Source organism: Accipiter gentilis, chromosome 10 (assembly GCF_929443795.1).
Source record: "Accipiter gentilis chromosome 10, bAccGen1.1, whole genome shotgun sequence".
Taxonomy (NCBI): Eukaryota; Metazoa; Chordata; class Aves; order Accipitriformes; family Accipitridae; genus Astur; species Astur gentilis.
The window spans coordinates 15,515,770-15,532,149 of NC_064889.1; the positions used below are offsets into that span (position 1 = coordinate 15,515,770).

The 16,380-nt window shown below is 38.9% G+C and overlaps 1 protein-coding gene across 5 annotated transcripts in view; it reads left to right on the plus strand.

The window, feature by feature from the left end:
* Positions 1-16,380, plus strand: part of SH3GL3 (SH3 domain containing GRB2 like 3, endophilin A3) — a 58,195-nt gene that overhangs the window by 29,488 nt on the left and 12,327 nt on the right. For 2 of the 5 annotated variants that reach the window (XM_049812207.1, XM_049812208.1), the window contains exons 2-5: positions 11,362-11,430; positions 12,656-12,728; positions 14,201-14,344; positions 15,932-16,065. In XM_049812207.1, the coding sequence (XP_049668164.1) occupies positions 11,362-11,430; positions 12,656-12,728; positions 14,201-14,344; positions 15,932-16,065 (420 nt within the window). Of the gene's footprint in view, positions 1-9,693; positions 9,936-11,361; positions 11,431-12,655; positions 12,729-14,200; positions 14,345-15,931; positions 16,066-16,380 lie in introns of those variants that run through there. The other 3 variants (XM_049812210.1, XM_049812206.1, XM_049812209.1) reach the window with 3 other exon arrangements.

Here is a 16,380-nt window from a genome sequence, read left to right on the forward strand (position 1 = left end):
GGAGCTTGGATGTGTGGTTCAATCTGTACCAATTTGTTCCTCACTATTCCTGTAGCATCAAAAGCTATAGCAGTGGCTAATGAGTAGCTGTTGCTGAGAGCCCAAAGTCTGGAATCCAGACCTGTGAACAAGCAACGTCAGCAGCACAAGTAGCATGGGCTTTCTTTTAATGAGAGACTCAAGACCTTTGGAGTGTTACAGAAAAAGTCAAACTGTCCATTACATAGTGAAGATAAAATATTCTGAAATATGTTAAGAATTTTGAAAGAGCATGCTTTCTTAGAGGAAGAGACAGCACCGTTCTTAGTGTGCAGACTTCTTTTTAAGTCTAGATTACACAGCCTATATTTACACATGCTTTGGCTGGATTTTGATAATAAGGTTAATTTTAAAAGACTGCCTGATTGTGTACAGACTGGATCAGCTGGGTACAGGATTTTGAGTGTTGACCAAGTAACAGCAACTGCACAGCATTCCTGACCCTGCTTAGAATTCACTTTCTGGCACAGACTTCTTGCAGAACAACTTAAAGGAGTATCAGAGCTATAACGTAATGTCTGATGTTTTGGTTACTAAATTAACAAAAACCATAATCAAACCCTAAATTCTGGCAAAAAAATAAATATAAGAAATACATTAGAAAGAGAATAGGGATCATATGGCGTAAGTTCTGAGTATTGCTGTCAAAGAAAGGAGATTTAAATTTTTTTTCCACAGATACAGCAAATAAATTGAGTCATAAATAATATTTTACTAGACGTTATTGTTGACTTTCATAAACTGCAGGACCATGACTGGCACGTTGTCCTGTTTTTACAGATGACTTGTTCAATGCCAGACACTTCATCTTACCTTATGAGTTGTAGATCTTTTCTTAGAGCAGGAGGCATTACTACATTGTTTGCTGCTTACTTTAGAGATGATGAGTTTCTAAAGCACATACACAGAATCTTACAGGTCTGTCAAGACCTTTGATATAGTTGTGTCTGTTTGCCTTTTTTTTTTCCTTGAAAGACCAGCAATCAAAAAATGTTTCATGCATCCCAGAGTTACGTCAGCAGAAAGAACTGCAAGGGTGCTAGGAAATTAGAGAAATGGTCAAACACCCACATCGTATATATTGTATGGCAGGTCTTTATATAAAGCACTCATTAGCTTTGTCAAAATGGCATGCCCTTCTCTTGAAAAATTTCTATGGTGATAATATTCCCATATGGCAGAATCTTTTGTTTAGACTATGCAAAAACATATAGGTTGTTCAACTCATCAGACTCTTAATGTTTTTTTCTTCCATCTTTTTTTGATTGTGTAAGTCCTTCCTGAAGAAAAGAAGGCCCTCGTCAACCAGTAATCTTGTTAATGTCATGTTCTTGGGTTCTGTGCCTTTTCCTTTTTCTTCCATGTGGTTTCCCAAGCAAAGGCTATTAGATTGATTAAATATGTTTTGACATGTACCTAGGTGCCGTCAGCAGTCCTTATTCATACAGATTGATTTCAGTTGGGAGGTACAGAAGAACTATGCATAAAAGAAATTAAATCAGCGGAAATTCTTGTCTGCATAGTTACGAGTTTCTAACACCGTTAGTCTGAAAGCAGAACCTCTGGTTGATCAGTCGGTGAGGATTTTTTTTGCTGAAAGACGTTTTGGATTGTCTCTTTGAGGTGTGTCTTGCTGAACCTCCTACATCAGCAGGGAGTTCTGTCATTGCTCAAATGTTCTGGTATGTACCAGTGCTTGTAAGGGCTTTCTTGATCCCAGAATACATGGCTTGTACTATTTGAGCTTCCTTTCTAAATAAAACTAAGCTGCCACTTCTGAACCTTTGCCAGAACTGTGCTGTTGCAGCTCAACAGCTGTGGCTGTTCATTGATTCAGCGTGGTAGCTGTAGACCTTACGTTACATGATGTGAACGGGTACTTTTTTCTTTATGAGCATATGGGGAGTTTTGATAGACTCAGTCCATTCTTGTTGATACTGGCAGCTGTAGAGTTGACTGTAGTGGTCTCAGCTGATTGCCTGGCTGGGTTCTCTGTACTTTGGGTCATACTCAGCTGTGAAATATTTGCTCCATGTTAGAAGGTAGGCTTAATCATGATGCTTTACATAGATCTACATGCGACCCATTAACAGTGACATGCTTGAAGCTGAGTTAATGTTACAGCAGCAGCTCACAGAACATCACCACGCGGGAGGCACGCATGTGGGGACACCCTCAGATCCCTACTTCCCAGGCAGGTCACATTTGCAAACATATTTCTCTTCTATTCCTCTTTATCTGGTGTATCTTTTTATATCTTGGTTAATCTGTCTTCCTAAAAATAATCTACTGTGATCTTGTTGCTCGTGTTTGTCTGAGAAGTTACAAGTAATGAAATAAAGGGTTCATAAATATTAGTGAGACAGGAATGTTCTTCATGAATGTAAACACTCTGGCAGTACTTTCATGCATTTCTTTAACTTTGTTTGTGTGATTCAGAGATCTCTTGGTAGAAAAAGTATGTTTTGCTTCTTGGGAAAGAGGTCCTTGAGATTCCTGGTGTCCTTTAGATGGCCTGGAGGTTTTTTTGTTATGCAAATGGAATTTCGACCCTAAATCTGTGCTCTGAAAATGACATGGGGCTCAGTTTTTATTTTTCATGTTGTATGAAATTTTTAAAATTAGAAAATATTTAAGAAGTATTTTAATGGCATTTATCTTAGTCTGTCCTTAAATGTTACACATTTCTACCTATGTTTAAAATCCTTCATATTTTTTAAAAATACAGTTCTTTTTGGTATTTTGATTTTGTTGGCTGCTGGGACAAGATTTGCTCTTGGGTCCATCACAAATCCCTAAAGGCAGTTTAGATGTAGAGCATGCCCTTTCTTTACTCAAGATAGCATGAGCACGGTCATGAGCTGTCGTTGAAGTACAGGCACATCCTACAGTTCATACTTTGTATTTCTACTTTAAATATCTGGGAGTAGGGATCTTTGGTGAAACACTAGGACATGAATTCCTGTGGCCATGGATGTGGTGTTCTGAAGTTCTGGTTCAGCTGTTTTTGATGGGTAATGAATTCCAAGAGAATCATCCAACTGTATGCAACACTTCTTTGTCTCCCTGCATTTATATAAAAATGTACTCTGCCATAGGTACTGCCAGAACACTGTTTTAATTTTTGTATCCACAGTATAATTATAATTTTTAGTCAGTGTTACTGTCTCATGTAAATTCCAAAATATTGTATTACATTTCAGAATTATGCATAAACTGTTAGCAAAAGAGAAAGCTTCTTTTATTTTGCTTTGTTTATATACCCATGTACAAGTGTTGTTGAATTCAGAGTTATTTTATACCACTGATGTAGCCATGAGAGCAGTAACAAGTGTTTGATTTTTAGGGTGCAGCTTCTTGCACTCCATAACTTTGATTAAATATCAGCAGGACCCAGTTTAGCTGCTTGGTTAATCTTTTCAAAAACCCCAGTTCTCTCTGTCGCTGTCAGAAATCTTTTTTACTGTTTTCCCAAGTGCTTTGGAGAAATCTGTGCTGCTGCTAGCAGAAAGTTTAGTGGAAGAAAAAGTTATAAAATACTCCATGTAAAGGTGATGACCCTTTGAGCTTGATACTGCGAGGTGCTGAGCACTCCAGTCTTGATCCAGCAAAGCAGTTACACACTTACTGAAGTATGAACTTAAAACGATTTGCTGGAGGTAAGCCAGAGTGTTCCATATTTGCAAGACTGAAACATATGCACTTTGTAGTAGACCCCTTATTTACTTTGGGGGGTAGAATAAATGTTTTTTTTCTTTCAAGTACATCAGCACAAGAATATTTTTGTTTTCTTTGAAAACACAACATACGGAGGCAACTGAAGAGTTCTTGCCATCGTTTAGTGCTTAACCTCCAAAATAAGAGGTTTGGATTTTCTCCAAAGCATTAGAATAGTATGAGCTGTGTCAATATAATTCAAAGAACAGCTTCAAGTACTGGTACACTTTTATAATTTGACTTTTCCCCTCATTGTATTTTTTTAAGGAGCCTGAGAAAAATCTCTTTTTAGGTATATATTACCCATTTTCATTTGCAGATGATTTTCCACTTTTAGTGGCTCTGACATCCTTGTCTCTGCATGGCTCCAGGCCCTGTCTTGGAACATTCTTGGTGCAGGAGAAGGGACCTGAGGAGGCTGCCATTCTCATACCTGGTTGGTTTCAGCGTTCTCTGCAGGTGTTCCAGGGGTCAAGTGCTGTGTTTCTTTAGTCTTTTGTTTAGATCTGTGTTTGAAAATGTGCATCTTAGTTTAGTTTCTCAGTGTGGGGCACTACTTTTTCTTCTGATCACTCAGACCTTCAGTAGATCTCTAGAAGTCAATCACAGGGGTGCCTATAAGCTGCCATTCATTTTGGGTGCTCACCTAGCCAATAAAGCAGAACGCTTTGTTCTTTTTTTAGAGTATTTTTCTAGCACAGTGGCAAACTTTGTGCAGATGGCTCTGCCAGTGTGTACTCCTTTATGTTATCAAAGATGTGCTAAGATACAAGGCATTAAGTAAGCCATGTTGTAGGTTCAAGTTCTTGGTAATCTGCACTTTATGAAATAGTAGTAACCTTCTTTTTGAGTGTGGGAATTAGCAATCTATATGAAATATGGCAATCAGGAAAGAGGAGGACCAGGCAATATACATAGCATTGTAGTAGAACTTAGAAGCACAAAACAGGGAGTTACGGATATTTGAAGTTAAGCTACTTTTGATCTAGAAGGCAGGCTGGCATCTTGGTTCTCTAATCTGATGGAGCATTCTGGGAAAGGATAAAAAAGAAAATCTCTCTCTCCCTTCAGTAGGTTGGACACTTCAAGGAAATTCTACTTTAGCCAGAAGACATCTTGCCAGCCACCTTATTCTTCCCATTGTTTATGATAGGCTTTAATAAGATTCTTCAGAAAGCTATTAGTATTGTCACATTGCATTAAATCCTCTATGCATAATAATTTAACACCAAATGAAACAATTACATGGCTGCAGGGCAATAACTGGAAGTTTTAATGATTTATTAGGAGAAGCGTAACTATTATGCATTAACCATACTGGAATGTAGTATTTTGTACTAAGCGCTGTATTTAAAGATATATCTTAATGTTTTGTGCGGTTTGGCCCAGTTATATGTTTCTGTGGGAAATGTAGCCATATAGTTACATTATTTCCTGGCTTTCTGTGTGTTAACTTTGGGATAAATCTATCAGTTTTCCCAGTTGATTGCTTACTTCCTTTTTAGAGAGAGGGAAATAAATTTAAAGTATTTTCATAGCTTCGGCTTTTTTTGTTAAAAGATTTTTCCTAAAATCCAGGTTTTTGCCTCATGGGTTTGCCACTGTGCATATTTATGACAAATGTAGGAATTTTCCTTCCCATTAAAGTTTCAACAGATAATTTCAGCAGATACTCCTTCAGAACAAAATAAATGCTGTTACTTGGTGAGGAATCATTAAAAGCTCTGAAGTCTTTAATAGAATATGATACCTTTCATTCAGTCGTTAAATAGTATTTGATGATTTCTTGGCCAGTTATATACAAGAGAGTTTTTCCTGGCCAGTTAAGGACTTCTTCAGCTCCACTTGTTTCAACAGTAGCTGAGTAACAACAAAAAAACCCAATGGTTCAATTCCAGTTAATGACTGTTGCAAAAGAAAAGCAAAACAAGTGGAACAGAAGGTCAGAGCATGTGTGCAAGTATTGGCTGGCAAGAATCCTATTGACTTGTATTATAAAATACCCAGTGGATATATAAAAAAATAGGGTAATTGTTTTGAGACTTTTATCAGCGCTCTGTTGATCTGGGATATTTTGGGCAGTTTCTCATGTTCAGTAACCCTCCTTAGTGAAATATGAATAAGTACTGTAATTTAGTGGATATGATGTGCAAAACATTAATAAAAGCATTTTCCTGAAGCTTGTTTTTATAATCCATATGAGAATGGAGAAATGTACTATTCCTGTGCAGTAAGAAGGATAAATCTTAACATACATAAAAGTACTGAAAAATTACATGAAAGCTTGAGGCTTTCTTAGTTTAGAGTTCTGGTGAGCCATAGATTTTAGTTTAAACTATAGACAGTTCATGTGCTGTATTCATGCTTCTTTAAAATAGAACAAATCAAAAGAAAATTACATTATCTCGAAGAAACTAGTGTGAGAACAAAGTCTCAATATTAGGTTTGTGGAAAAAATGTTTTCTCAGAGAATTTCTTGGAATATAAATTCCTTAGCAGCTAAATATTTAGTCTTTTAAGACTGTATAACAAAATTGCAATTTGCATTTTGAACAGTAGCTGCATATACAGAATTAAATAGAAATCACAGTATCTGGAGGGATTTCTTTCAAAATCTATTTGTTTTTTTCCAGATTTGTCTTCCTAGAAGATTCCACATAAGCCCCCCAGAGACTCTTAGATTGTCAATAATACATCATCTTATTTAATTTTTCTATATTAAAAAGAACAGTAGGATCTAGGAAGAAGTTACAAGCAAAGAGCGTTTGCGTACAAACTGCAGTATTTCTTCAGGCAAAAAGGTCTTCTATTATATAGAACATGCAAGTTTTACAGGAAAGGTAGTTTGCTATCATATAACTACAAATGAGAGGTGGCTATGCAATGGCTGATTTGCAAGTGTTTTCATGTTCGTATTTAGCGGTTATTTTCTTCTCCCTGCGAACTGTAATACATCAAGTGTGATGGAGGGAGTTGCACAGACACCTGGGAAGAAGAAATTTTTCTTATTTCACAGCTATTCTCTTGGTGTAAGTTTCAATCTAGAGGAAAACTAATTAGCTGCACCAGAAATACGACTAATGCATGGCTTTAGCTTCCAACCTGGCAGTGGAATAGTAAGATAGTGGTGGCCCCCATGGCAGGAATTGGATTTTTTTCAGAGCCCCCAATTCTGGCTCTGGCCCTGTCTCGTGAAAAGGTGCTGAATCCATGGCACCCAGCTTCCAAATTTGGAGGTGAAGGAATCTTCCTGTACAAGTAATTCCAAGCTCCCTCTGAGTACATGCCTTATGTGATGGTATCAGTTTCTCCTTTGATTAGCTGACTCGTAAAAACTGATAGATATTACCACATAACTACATAGCCCCACAGTTGAGCATGCTTCTATTTAAGCTTAAAGCATTTTGCAGCTTGGTATAATGCATGTAAATGATGCTCAGCAAATAGTCGGAGAACTAAAACTCAGCAGCTGTCTCCTTTGTGCATCCATTTTCAATTAAATAATTAATTGGGTATCCTGTGACTTTTAGTTGGGAAAGTGGTGAAGCTAGTTTTTCAACTCCTAAATTCAGAATGATCAGAACAAAAGCTTTTGTGTTCCTAAATGCAAGAATAGTAAAGCTGATCATGATTAGACCAATATGAAATAAGCTGTAGTGGTATAAAATTTAGTGATAGCCATTAGAACTTTATACCAATTTTTACCGTCAGGAACACAGACAGCTTAAAGACTTTAAGGAATCATTCTTCATGGTATCTCTCTGAGCACTGAGGTAGTCTCCTTTTCCAAAGGAAATCAGAGCTCAGAGTAAATGTCATTGAAGAAGTGTCTCCTTGGGCTAGAAATTGCAGTATCATTAATGTTTCCAAAGAACTGGGAAAGTGCGTGAACAAACTTTTCCTTATGGTCAGTGCTTTTGCTCCTATAGATGTAGGTGCGTGTTAGGTTGTTTTCAGTGTCTGTATGAAATGGTGTCTGCAGATCCTGTGGTTGGCTCTATGGAGTCACATTCACATGTCATGGTAAATACGGAATTAGAATTGGAGTCAGGTAGGTGAGAAGGGCCCTCCAGAGAGCATCTACTGCAGCCTCCCACTTGAAGCAGGTCCTGTTAGAGCAGGTTGCTCAGGGCCTTGTCCACGCAAGGCTTGAATGTCTTCAAGTATGGGAGCTCCACAATTTCTCTGGACAACCTGTTCGGTGGTTTTTTTCTTCTTTTTTCTTTCCCTTTTTACAGGTCTGAATTTCTTGTTTTCCAACCTGTGATGGTTGCTTCCTGTCCTTCCACAAGATTCAGGCTCCATCTTTTCATACGCTCCCACTAGGTAGACACCCACTTAACCTCTTCTAAAGGCTGAACAAGCTCAGCCCTCCATATGCCATGTGCTCTGGTCCCCTGCTCGTATCCGTGGCCCTCCTTCAGACTCATCTAGGATGTCAACGTCTTGCCCTGGGGAGCCCAAACAGGACACATACTGCAGATCTGGTCTCAAAAGTACTAGATAGAGGGAAATTATCACTTCCCTGGACCTGCTGTCTATGTTGTTGCTAATAAAGCCCAGTATGGGGTTGGCTTTCTTCACCTCAAGGACACACTTCTGACTTATGTTCAACTTGCTTTCCACCAGTACCACAGGTGTTATTCTGCAGAGCTGTTTCATAGCCAGTTGGCCTCCAGCCTGTACTGTTGCATGGGGATATTCCACTGCAGGTGCAGGGCTTTGCATTTGTGTTTGAGCTTCACAAAGTTCCTGTCAGCGCATTTTTTCCAGCCTGTCAAGGCCCTTATGAGGAGCAGCCCCACCATCTGGTGTATCAACTGTTCCCCCCGAAGCTGGTGTCTTCTAGACTCTGAGGGAGTGTACTGTATCCCATCATCCAAGTTGTTAATTAAATTACTCCATTATTCTCTGCAAATTGTAGATGCGGACTCTCTCTCTCTCTCTCTCTGAAAACTGGTGCATAGAAGTCTCAGTTGTTCTGTGACCTTCTGGATCTAACTTAGATGCTTTCCTTACTCCTTGCTGCTTCAGCAAGTCCAGTGGTCCCCTTGCAAGGAGTGACTCAGTATTGCTGCAAATAGTTTCTCCCTCTGTGCATGGCATCGAATTTTATCCATTGAAAACACAGTGAAGAGTTTTGCAACATTTCAGAAAAGAAACCAAAACTAAACATGGGTGGCAGCATTTGAGCAGATGTGCAAAGAGGGTGAGCAGGCTGCAGCGCAGTGCTGAGGCACGTGTCTGTCGGCACTGGGAGAGCAGCCTCACTAGCCAAGTGCAAATGCCTGGACCAGCAGCTGCAATCCTGGCAAAAACAGCAACAACACAGTAAGCCTAAGTTTCAGACTACTATTTGAGGGAGGTGTGTGACACCACGTATGGCCATCAGTAAGCCAGGGAGAGCTAAGGGATGCCAATGGATAAATAGTCTATGCCCTAAGACATTTACTGAAAACATATCACCTTCCAGTGTATCTGATGAGAAATTGCATTTTTTTAGGCTATCTTTGCCAGCCTTCCAATGAGCCAGTGGAGGTTTTTTTTCTTTCTCTGGCATTACTGTTATTGTGTGAACTTTCTACTCATCCACTTGTGCTTCTAGTTACAACATTCAGATCTATCCTCTCCAAGTGTGGGACATTTCGTTACTTTGGTCATTTGGTGCAGTAATTTATTATTAATTATGCTTTCACAGTCGAGCAACCATGTTACTTCATTGCATTTATTCTTCGCCAGCATATAAATGGATTATTTGTAATGAGACAGCTATGGGTTGCTACTGAATATGGATTTTGCAACTTCAGCCTGAGAAGGATAACTCCCCCGCTGCACTCAGCCTTTGAAAAGGGATCACCATGAGAGGCTTCAGGAAACCACAAACCTGTTCATTGCCTGCTGGCGAAAGAAAACATGTGAGGCTGTGGAAAATGGCATCAATTATTTTACAAATTAACATTACACAGAAAGGAGACAAACTACCAGCATAAAGAAGCTGCACAATTTCTGATAGACTGCTTTCCATGAAGCTTTTCCATGCATCTTTCTCCATCTGTGCTCAGGGACTCCTCAGATGTCTGCAGAGACCTGGGCAGCGTCCCCTTCCATGGTTGGCCTCTGGTTGCTTCTCTGCTGTGATGTCTTACAGCAGCAAGATGATGACCCACAGGAACTCACTGGTACTTGGGCTTCTCCATCTCTGTTTTACCTCCTTTTGTGCTTGTTCTGTCAGTGCTCTGGAAGAGAAATAATCTTGACAAGTTTGTGGGCTGCTTGGCCTATTAAGCATAAAGATGGCGAATCCTACTGTAAAGCCAATAGAAATAATTAGCAGTAGGGCTCTCTTTGAACTCACATTTTCCCTTAAGCAGGTCTGTTCTTTTGGCTGCGTGGTAGCAGTGATACTGATGCAAGGTCAGCCGCCACTGAGCTCCCAGCTCTGCTTCACCAGCTCATTGCTGTTTTTTTGGGAAGGCAGTGTGCTTGCTCCACACCTGTGTGGTGCAGGCTGTGACCAAGAAGAGGGAACCATTGCGCTACAAAGAGCCATGACCCATTATCAGATTATGCAAGTCTCCAAGGTCCTTTTAATCCAGTGAGATGAATTCCCTTTTAGAAGGTGCTGAGGACAAACAAAACGCTTTACTGGGGGCAGGTTTGGGGAACACCAGCAGTCAGTGAGCTAGGCCCGGGTTTTACATTACACTGTTACAGATTCAGTGATAAAAGTCAATTAAAACAGAGAAATGCATAGTATTTTTTCATGAATTATCCTAAGAATTTGTGTTTAATGTTCGCTGAGTATGTGTTAAACCACATCTGTCGTAGTTGAGTGGTGCTTTCAAAGGCTGTTTCACACTGGGTGAGGATCTGGCTTTCTTTTCATGCTGTTGCAGTGCAGGTACCACGCACTGCAAGAAGCAGACAGCTGAGTTCTGCTCGAGTGCGTATTCCCAGCCATGATTTACTCAGTGAGGACCAAACTCAGGTCTGATAGCCTGGAGTTTTTACACCAAATTTGGATAATGTTAAGGTTTACTGAAATCCTTTATTTAAAATTGGTGCTTTGAGTTTTTGAAGAACACATGGCTTTTTTTTTTTTCAGCATCATAAAGACGCTCAGTTACACAGGTGGGTCACAGTGCAGCATTTTTCACAAGTCTGTTCCTTCCACAGAACTGCACACAACTCCCAGGAGCAGGAATGGGAGTTGCATCCCTGAACCTAATGGCATACACGACCAGAAGGTACTCAGAAGTACAGAGCTGGAGAGGCATACTTGAAAGAGTTACTCTGGATTTACCTGCAGTCAGACTCTGGTCCCTATGCCTCAAGTCTGCAGTGTAGGTCATGCCTTTAGGGTACAAACTGTTTAAGCATGTGAAATAATTTTTTGTTTGCGTGTTTTAAATTCATATCAGGTATCTCTGTCTCTCTTGAAATGACTGCTTCACTTCCAAGACTAAGGTTACTCTTCTCTTGCACAGTTGCCTCAAATGGTTGCTGCATTTTTCTAATCTGGAGTGAATTCCTGTGACTCTGAGATATTTATTCTGTAATTAAATAATCATGCAATTTTTTTTTGTTAAAATTATGTTTTTACAGTTGTTCAGTGAAAAAATAAGTGGAGCAGAAGGAACAAAGTTAGATGAAGAATTTCAAGAGATGGAAAGGGTAAGGAAAATTACATTATGTTTTTCAATATTAAGTTATTGCAGAATCAAAAATGTTTCATGTTTCAAGTGATAGAATGGTATTGCAGATTTACCTGGGTGGGGGGACACCCCACCATGTGCTTCCAAACAGAAATATATGACGATAAGTGCAAATTTATCCTTGAGCCATGGCAACTCAGCCAAGGAAGAAGAGACATCCATAAAGGCTGTATGAGCGGAAGAAGCAGGTGTGGGAGATTAGAGAGAGAAGTCTTCTGTTTTTAGTGAGTCTTCGTAAATATCACAAAGCTTTCCCATCTGATATTTTTTCCTGATAAAAGTCTTAACTACTAGGGTCAAATTTTCTCTTGATACAGAATTATATTTCTTCGTTTAAATCTATGTTCAGAAATTTACATGAATTGTTGTGGAAAGTGAGATGTTTGCTATCCACTTATTGGTTGTGTGGCAAATTAAACAATGTTACTGTTACTTTATGCTTTTTCAGCTTTTATGTGCTTTTTTTTTTAATTGTTCTTGTCTTTCTGTGTGTTTTTTAATGTTCATAGTAGACTTAGGTCATAGGTTTTATTGTTGGCAGAGTGAAGAAAAAAGTCTTGTGTGAGTTGGGTTTTTTTTTCCAACATGCACTTTTGAAATTATGATCTAAACAGGTTTCTAGGTTTTGGTTTCTTTAGCTACAGAATAATTATTTCCTTTATCTGCATTATAAGGGGAAAAATAATGTGCATGCCCTAAGGGAGGAAGAGGGAAACAAACCAGAAATGTGATTCTTTTATTTTTTTTTAATAGCATTTTAGAAACTACTAAATAGGAAGACAGTGCAAACTACTGCTTTAAATGGCCCTGACCCCAAGATTGTGAGGGATATGTTCAGTCTTTTTCACCTGTGGAGAAAAACAGTCTTAGTGACAACCGTTGGGCTGGCAGGAAAACTGTAGTCTAGAATGTGTAAGCAGTAGTCCAGACTGATGGGCTGGAAAAGGCAAGCCCACATTTTGAAATAAACCTTCTCTCCTTCCCAGTACTACCTGCCAATTAATATGTTTTTGGTAAAATCCTGTCATAACTGTGACATGGCTATTTATTTTAAGCTACAATATTTGCTTTATTTTAAATAAAAATTTCATAATCAGCTAGAATAGCATATTATGTATAATAAAATGATAAACTTTCTAGTAATCGATTTGCTTTTTGCTATCTGCGTTACTTTTCTTTTCCAGAAAATTGATGTTACTAATAAAGCTGTTACAGAGCTTCTGTCCAAGTCCACAGAGTATCTTCAGCCAAATCCAGGTAGGATAGGAACAATAGGTGTTGGATTTTTGCTTAACATTGTCTTCTTACTTGGAAATTCATACTAGCTAAGTAAAAGCTAATTAGGTCATCGTTGTGAGGCTTCTGGGTGTCCTAGAGAGCTTTACCTGTGCGTGCAATGAACAGCTGTAAAGTTTATATGCACTCAGTCTGATCTGGGATGCATTCAACTTGCAGCACACAGTGCATCTGATTTACTGGGCATATGTAGGTTGTGCATGCGTGACATGTCTTGGACAGCTTGGGCCTGTGGTGCAGCACTTGTGTTTATGTTTGTGCTGGATTTCCTGGAGTGGGATAGGGATCCCTAAAGTGAAGAGAACGCCAACAGATTTTTCAGCAGAGATGTAAAAAGCCATTGAATTTAACTCACAGGCTGCTGCCCTCAGAGGTACTGGTAACCATGTAACCACGGGGAAGCGGGCTGTTACTTGCTTACCCGGTGTTTGAATGAGATTTTGCATTTTCTGAACACTGCTAGGCCTCAGTGGATTTTGGATCGTCAGTCAACACAGGTCTTTCAAATGTTGTTTTGAGAAACAAGAAAGGAGACACGTTTACATTTGCAGTCAGTCACAAAGTTTATCTGTTATGACCTTGATTCACTGTCCAAACCAGCTGTTGGAAGAACCTTTATTTTTTGAGAACTGACGGACAGAATTCCTTTAGTCAGCTACACCTGTGACTTCAGAGATAGCTGTCTCTTATGGGTACCTTATGAAATGCACATCCCTGAAGAAGTTTAATGGGTTATGTCTACATAAGGATGGTAGGATTCAGTCCTTTACCAAGGCCCAGCCAGCATGTTTAAGATGAAGCTGGTCACCATGGTCCACATTCCTCAGGAATGCCCTGCCTATGGCCACTACTGTGTTGAAGAAGCTGTTGAGTGATAATAGTAAGGAGTAGATTGGAAAAACTCTCCAAGAATAAATGCATGGTTTTGTCATGATACATGCAAGATAACAATAAATGAATTTGTATGTAGCAGGCCATTCTGCAGGATAATACTGGAACGAAAATAAAGAAGGGGGAAGGAGATTCTGCAAAGCTCTCGCAAGCAAGAGAGAGAGAGCGCGTGAAATTGGCTTTGGCTGTGCTTGTATCAAGTATGTGTTTGCTTTCTGCAATACTTCTAATCAAGGAGTTTGCTAGCAGAAATATTGAAAGGAATGTGAGTATTGGTGAATATCCACAGAAGATGACAAGCAATCCCACTATATATCTGCGTGGAGATGTGATGCTCATTCAGTTGGGAATAAAAACCATTTTCATGTGGCCCATATTGTTGAATGGAATCTTACTTAAACTTTTGACTATGAAGTACTGACAACAGAAAACTTAGGAATCTACAGACCAGCTTAGTGACTTGCTTTGTGATATTGCTTGTTAAATGATTTATTGCTTTAAATGTATTAGTTTTTGTTCTTTTTTTTGTGTGTCCTTCTTAGCATACAGAGCCAAGCTGGGAATGCTGAACACTATGTCAAAGATCAGAGGACAAGTTAAAACCACAGGCTATCCCCAGACAGAGGGACTCCTAGGAGACTGCATGATACGGTATGGCAGAGAGCTTGGCGATGATTCTATGTTTGGTGAGTTTGTGTATCTCCTCTGTGAATATTTCAGCATAAAGTTCTTTGCAGAATATGACACAGTGACATAACCTATGTAAATAGCTACTGCAGGTAAGAGGGAAAGCTAAGTACAGTGATCAGGGGGTGATTGATATAATTAACAGAACATGATGCTTCTGCATATTTGTCCACCTCTCTTGAGGTGGATTCGATAACACTACTAGTGATGCTGTCTGATGATTCATATTATTGCCATAACCATTTTAGTTTCTAAGTTGCCAAACCTAAATAATTCAGGGTGATTCATAGATGCACTGTATTTCTTTTAAGCTTTAAATAAAAATAGTTACTCTATATTTGAGAAGTAAACTAAGGGAAAAATTTTTTATAGACGAAAATAAATAGTAACTTTGGGTGATTTTTATTTTTTTATTTTTTTCTAATACTGATCTGGTATTTCTGTGCTTTGGAGCAGTGCATCTTAAATATGCATTTTCTTGGTTTCATGAAAATGAACTCTAGCTTGGCCATGCTACAATTCTATGGTAAATCAAATCTTACCTATTTCTTCTCAAGATATGCCGGTAGTTCACAGCCAAAATCTTGATAGAGGCCTTGCTTGCTGAGCATGCATAGTGTGTGGGCTTGACTGGGATGAATCTGAAGCATTGTCACAGAGCTACTCAGTGTGTGCTTTTTGATATGGCTGGGATTAAGGGAGAACCAGGGAGAAATACATGAGAAAAGGAGAAGCCTGGTTTGGGGAGAGAGAGGGGAGTAGGGCTAGGAGAGAGCTGTATGGGCTGGGACTGCATGCAGAAGCCAATACAGAACTGGCTGGCTCTATGTACTGTTGTTAATATCTGCAATTTTACACACCGTGGTTGTCTTGAAATAGTAATGGCTATGTAGGCGTAGGGACTTGGCACTTGAGTCGAAGTAGCTGCTGCATAGAAAAGATGCTGCTGATAGCCAAAGACTCATTTATTCTCCTCACAAAGAGTGAAGTGGAACAACTCGTCTGTGAGCTGGATGTATTTTTATTCTGCAAAAGCAACAGGGGTGCTAAATAAAACTAGGAAAGGGGAAAGAAGATTTCGCTGTTCTGCCTGCTGATACTTACGTGCTTAATAAAGTATACAGCTATGTTAAAAAGATGGTTTTGAAGAGGCAGCAACAATTTTGACCAAAGGGAGGTTTGGAAAAAACCCACACTATATGTGAGGAAGCTGTAAAACATGATTTTCTGATTAAAAAGTTATTCACTTTTTGTGTATTTAATAATACCACTGAAGTTGTACAAGTTAATCGGCTTGGTTTGCAGCTCTCAAAGTGGAGGAGGTTTGTAACCTATGCAAATACAGGTGGGAAAATGGTATTATTTTTTCCCTGATGGCCTTCAGGAAAAAAAAATAATACTTTGGAACAAAAATTTTCCAGTTCTAGTTTTCTGTAGGAGACAAGCAAGTGTTGGATTGGATTATTTTTTCACTCTTCAAGGGCCTGCAGCAGATACAAAGATACCTATTTGAAATAGCTGTTTCATCAGACAGATTTTCTGGTTTTACATATATTAAGATATAAGTAGTCTATTCTTTACCATAGGCCTTGCACTACTGGATGCTGGTGAGAGCATGAAGCAAATGGCAGAGGTGAAGGACTCGCTTGATATTAATGTCAAACAAAATTTTATTGATCCTCTACAGTTACTGCAGGACAAAGATTTAAAAGAGATTGGGGTAAGTTTTCCAGGGTAAAGCTTCACTTATCAATAATCAGAGTCAATCACACTCTAGTTCCCTGAGATACTTTTCTTGAAAGCAATAAGGTAAATAAATTTTACTGAATTTAAGTTTGTCTCTCTAGCGAAACAGTGATGAAATCTGCTTAAAATCAATGCCTGGCTATTTCTTGCTTGTTTAGCTTACTCAGTTTGCTATATCGCTTGTACAATCAGTACAAGAGGGATAGTGAAGAAAATTATATTCTTTATTTTTATGCTATTTTATTTTAACTGACATTTTTATTAATTTTTATGAACATGTGAGTGTGCT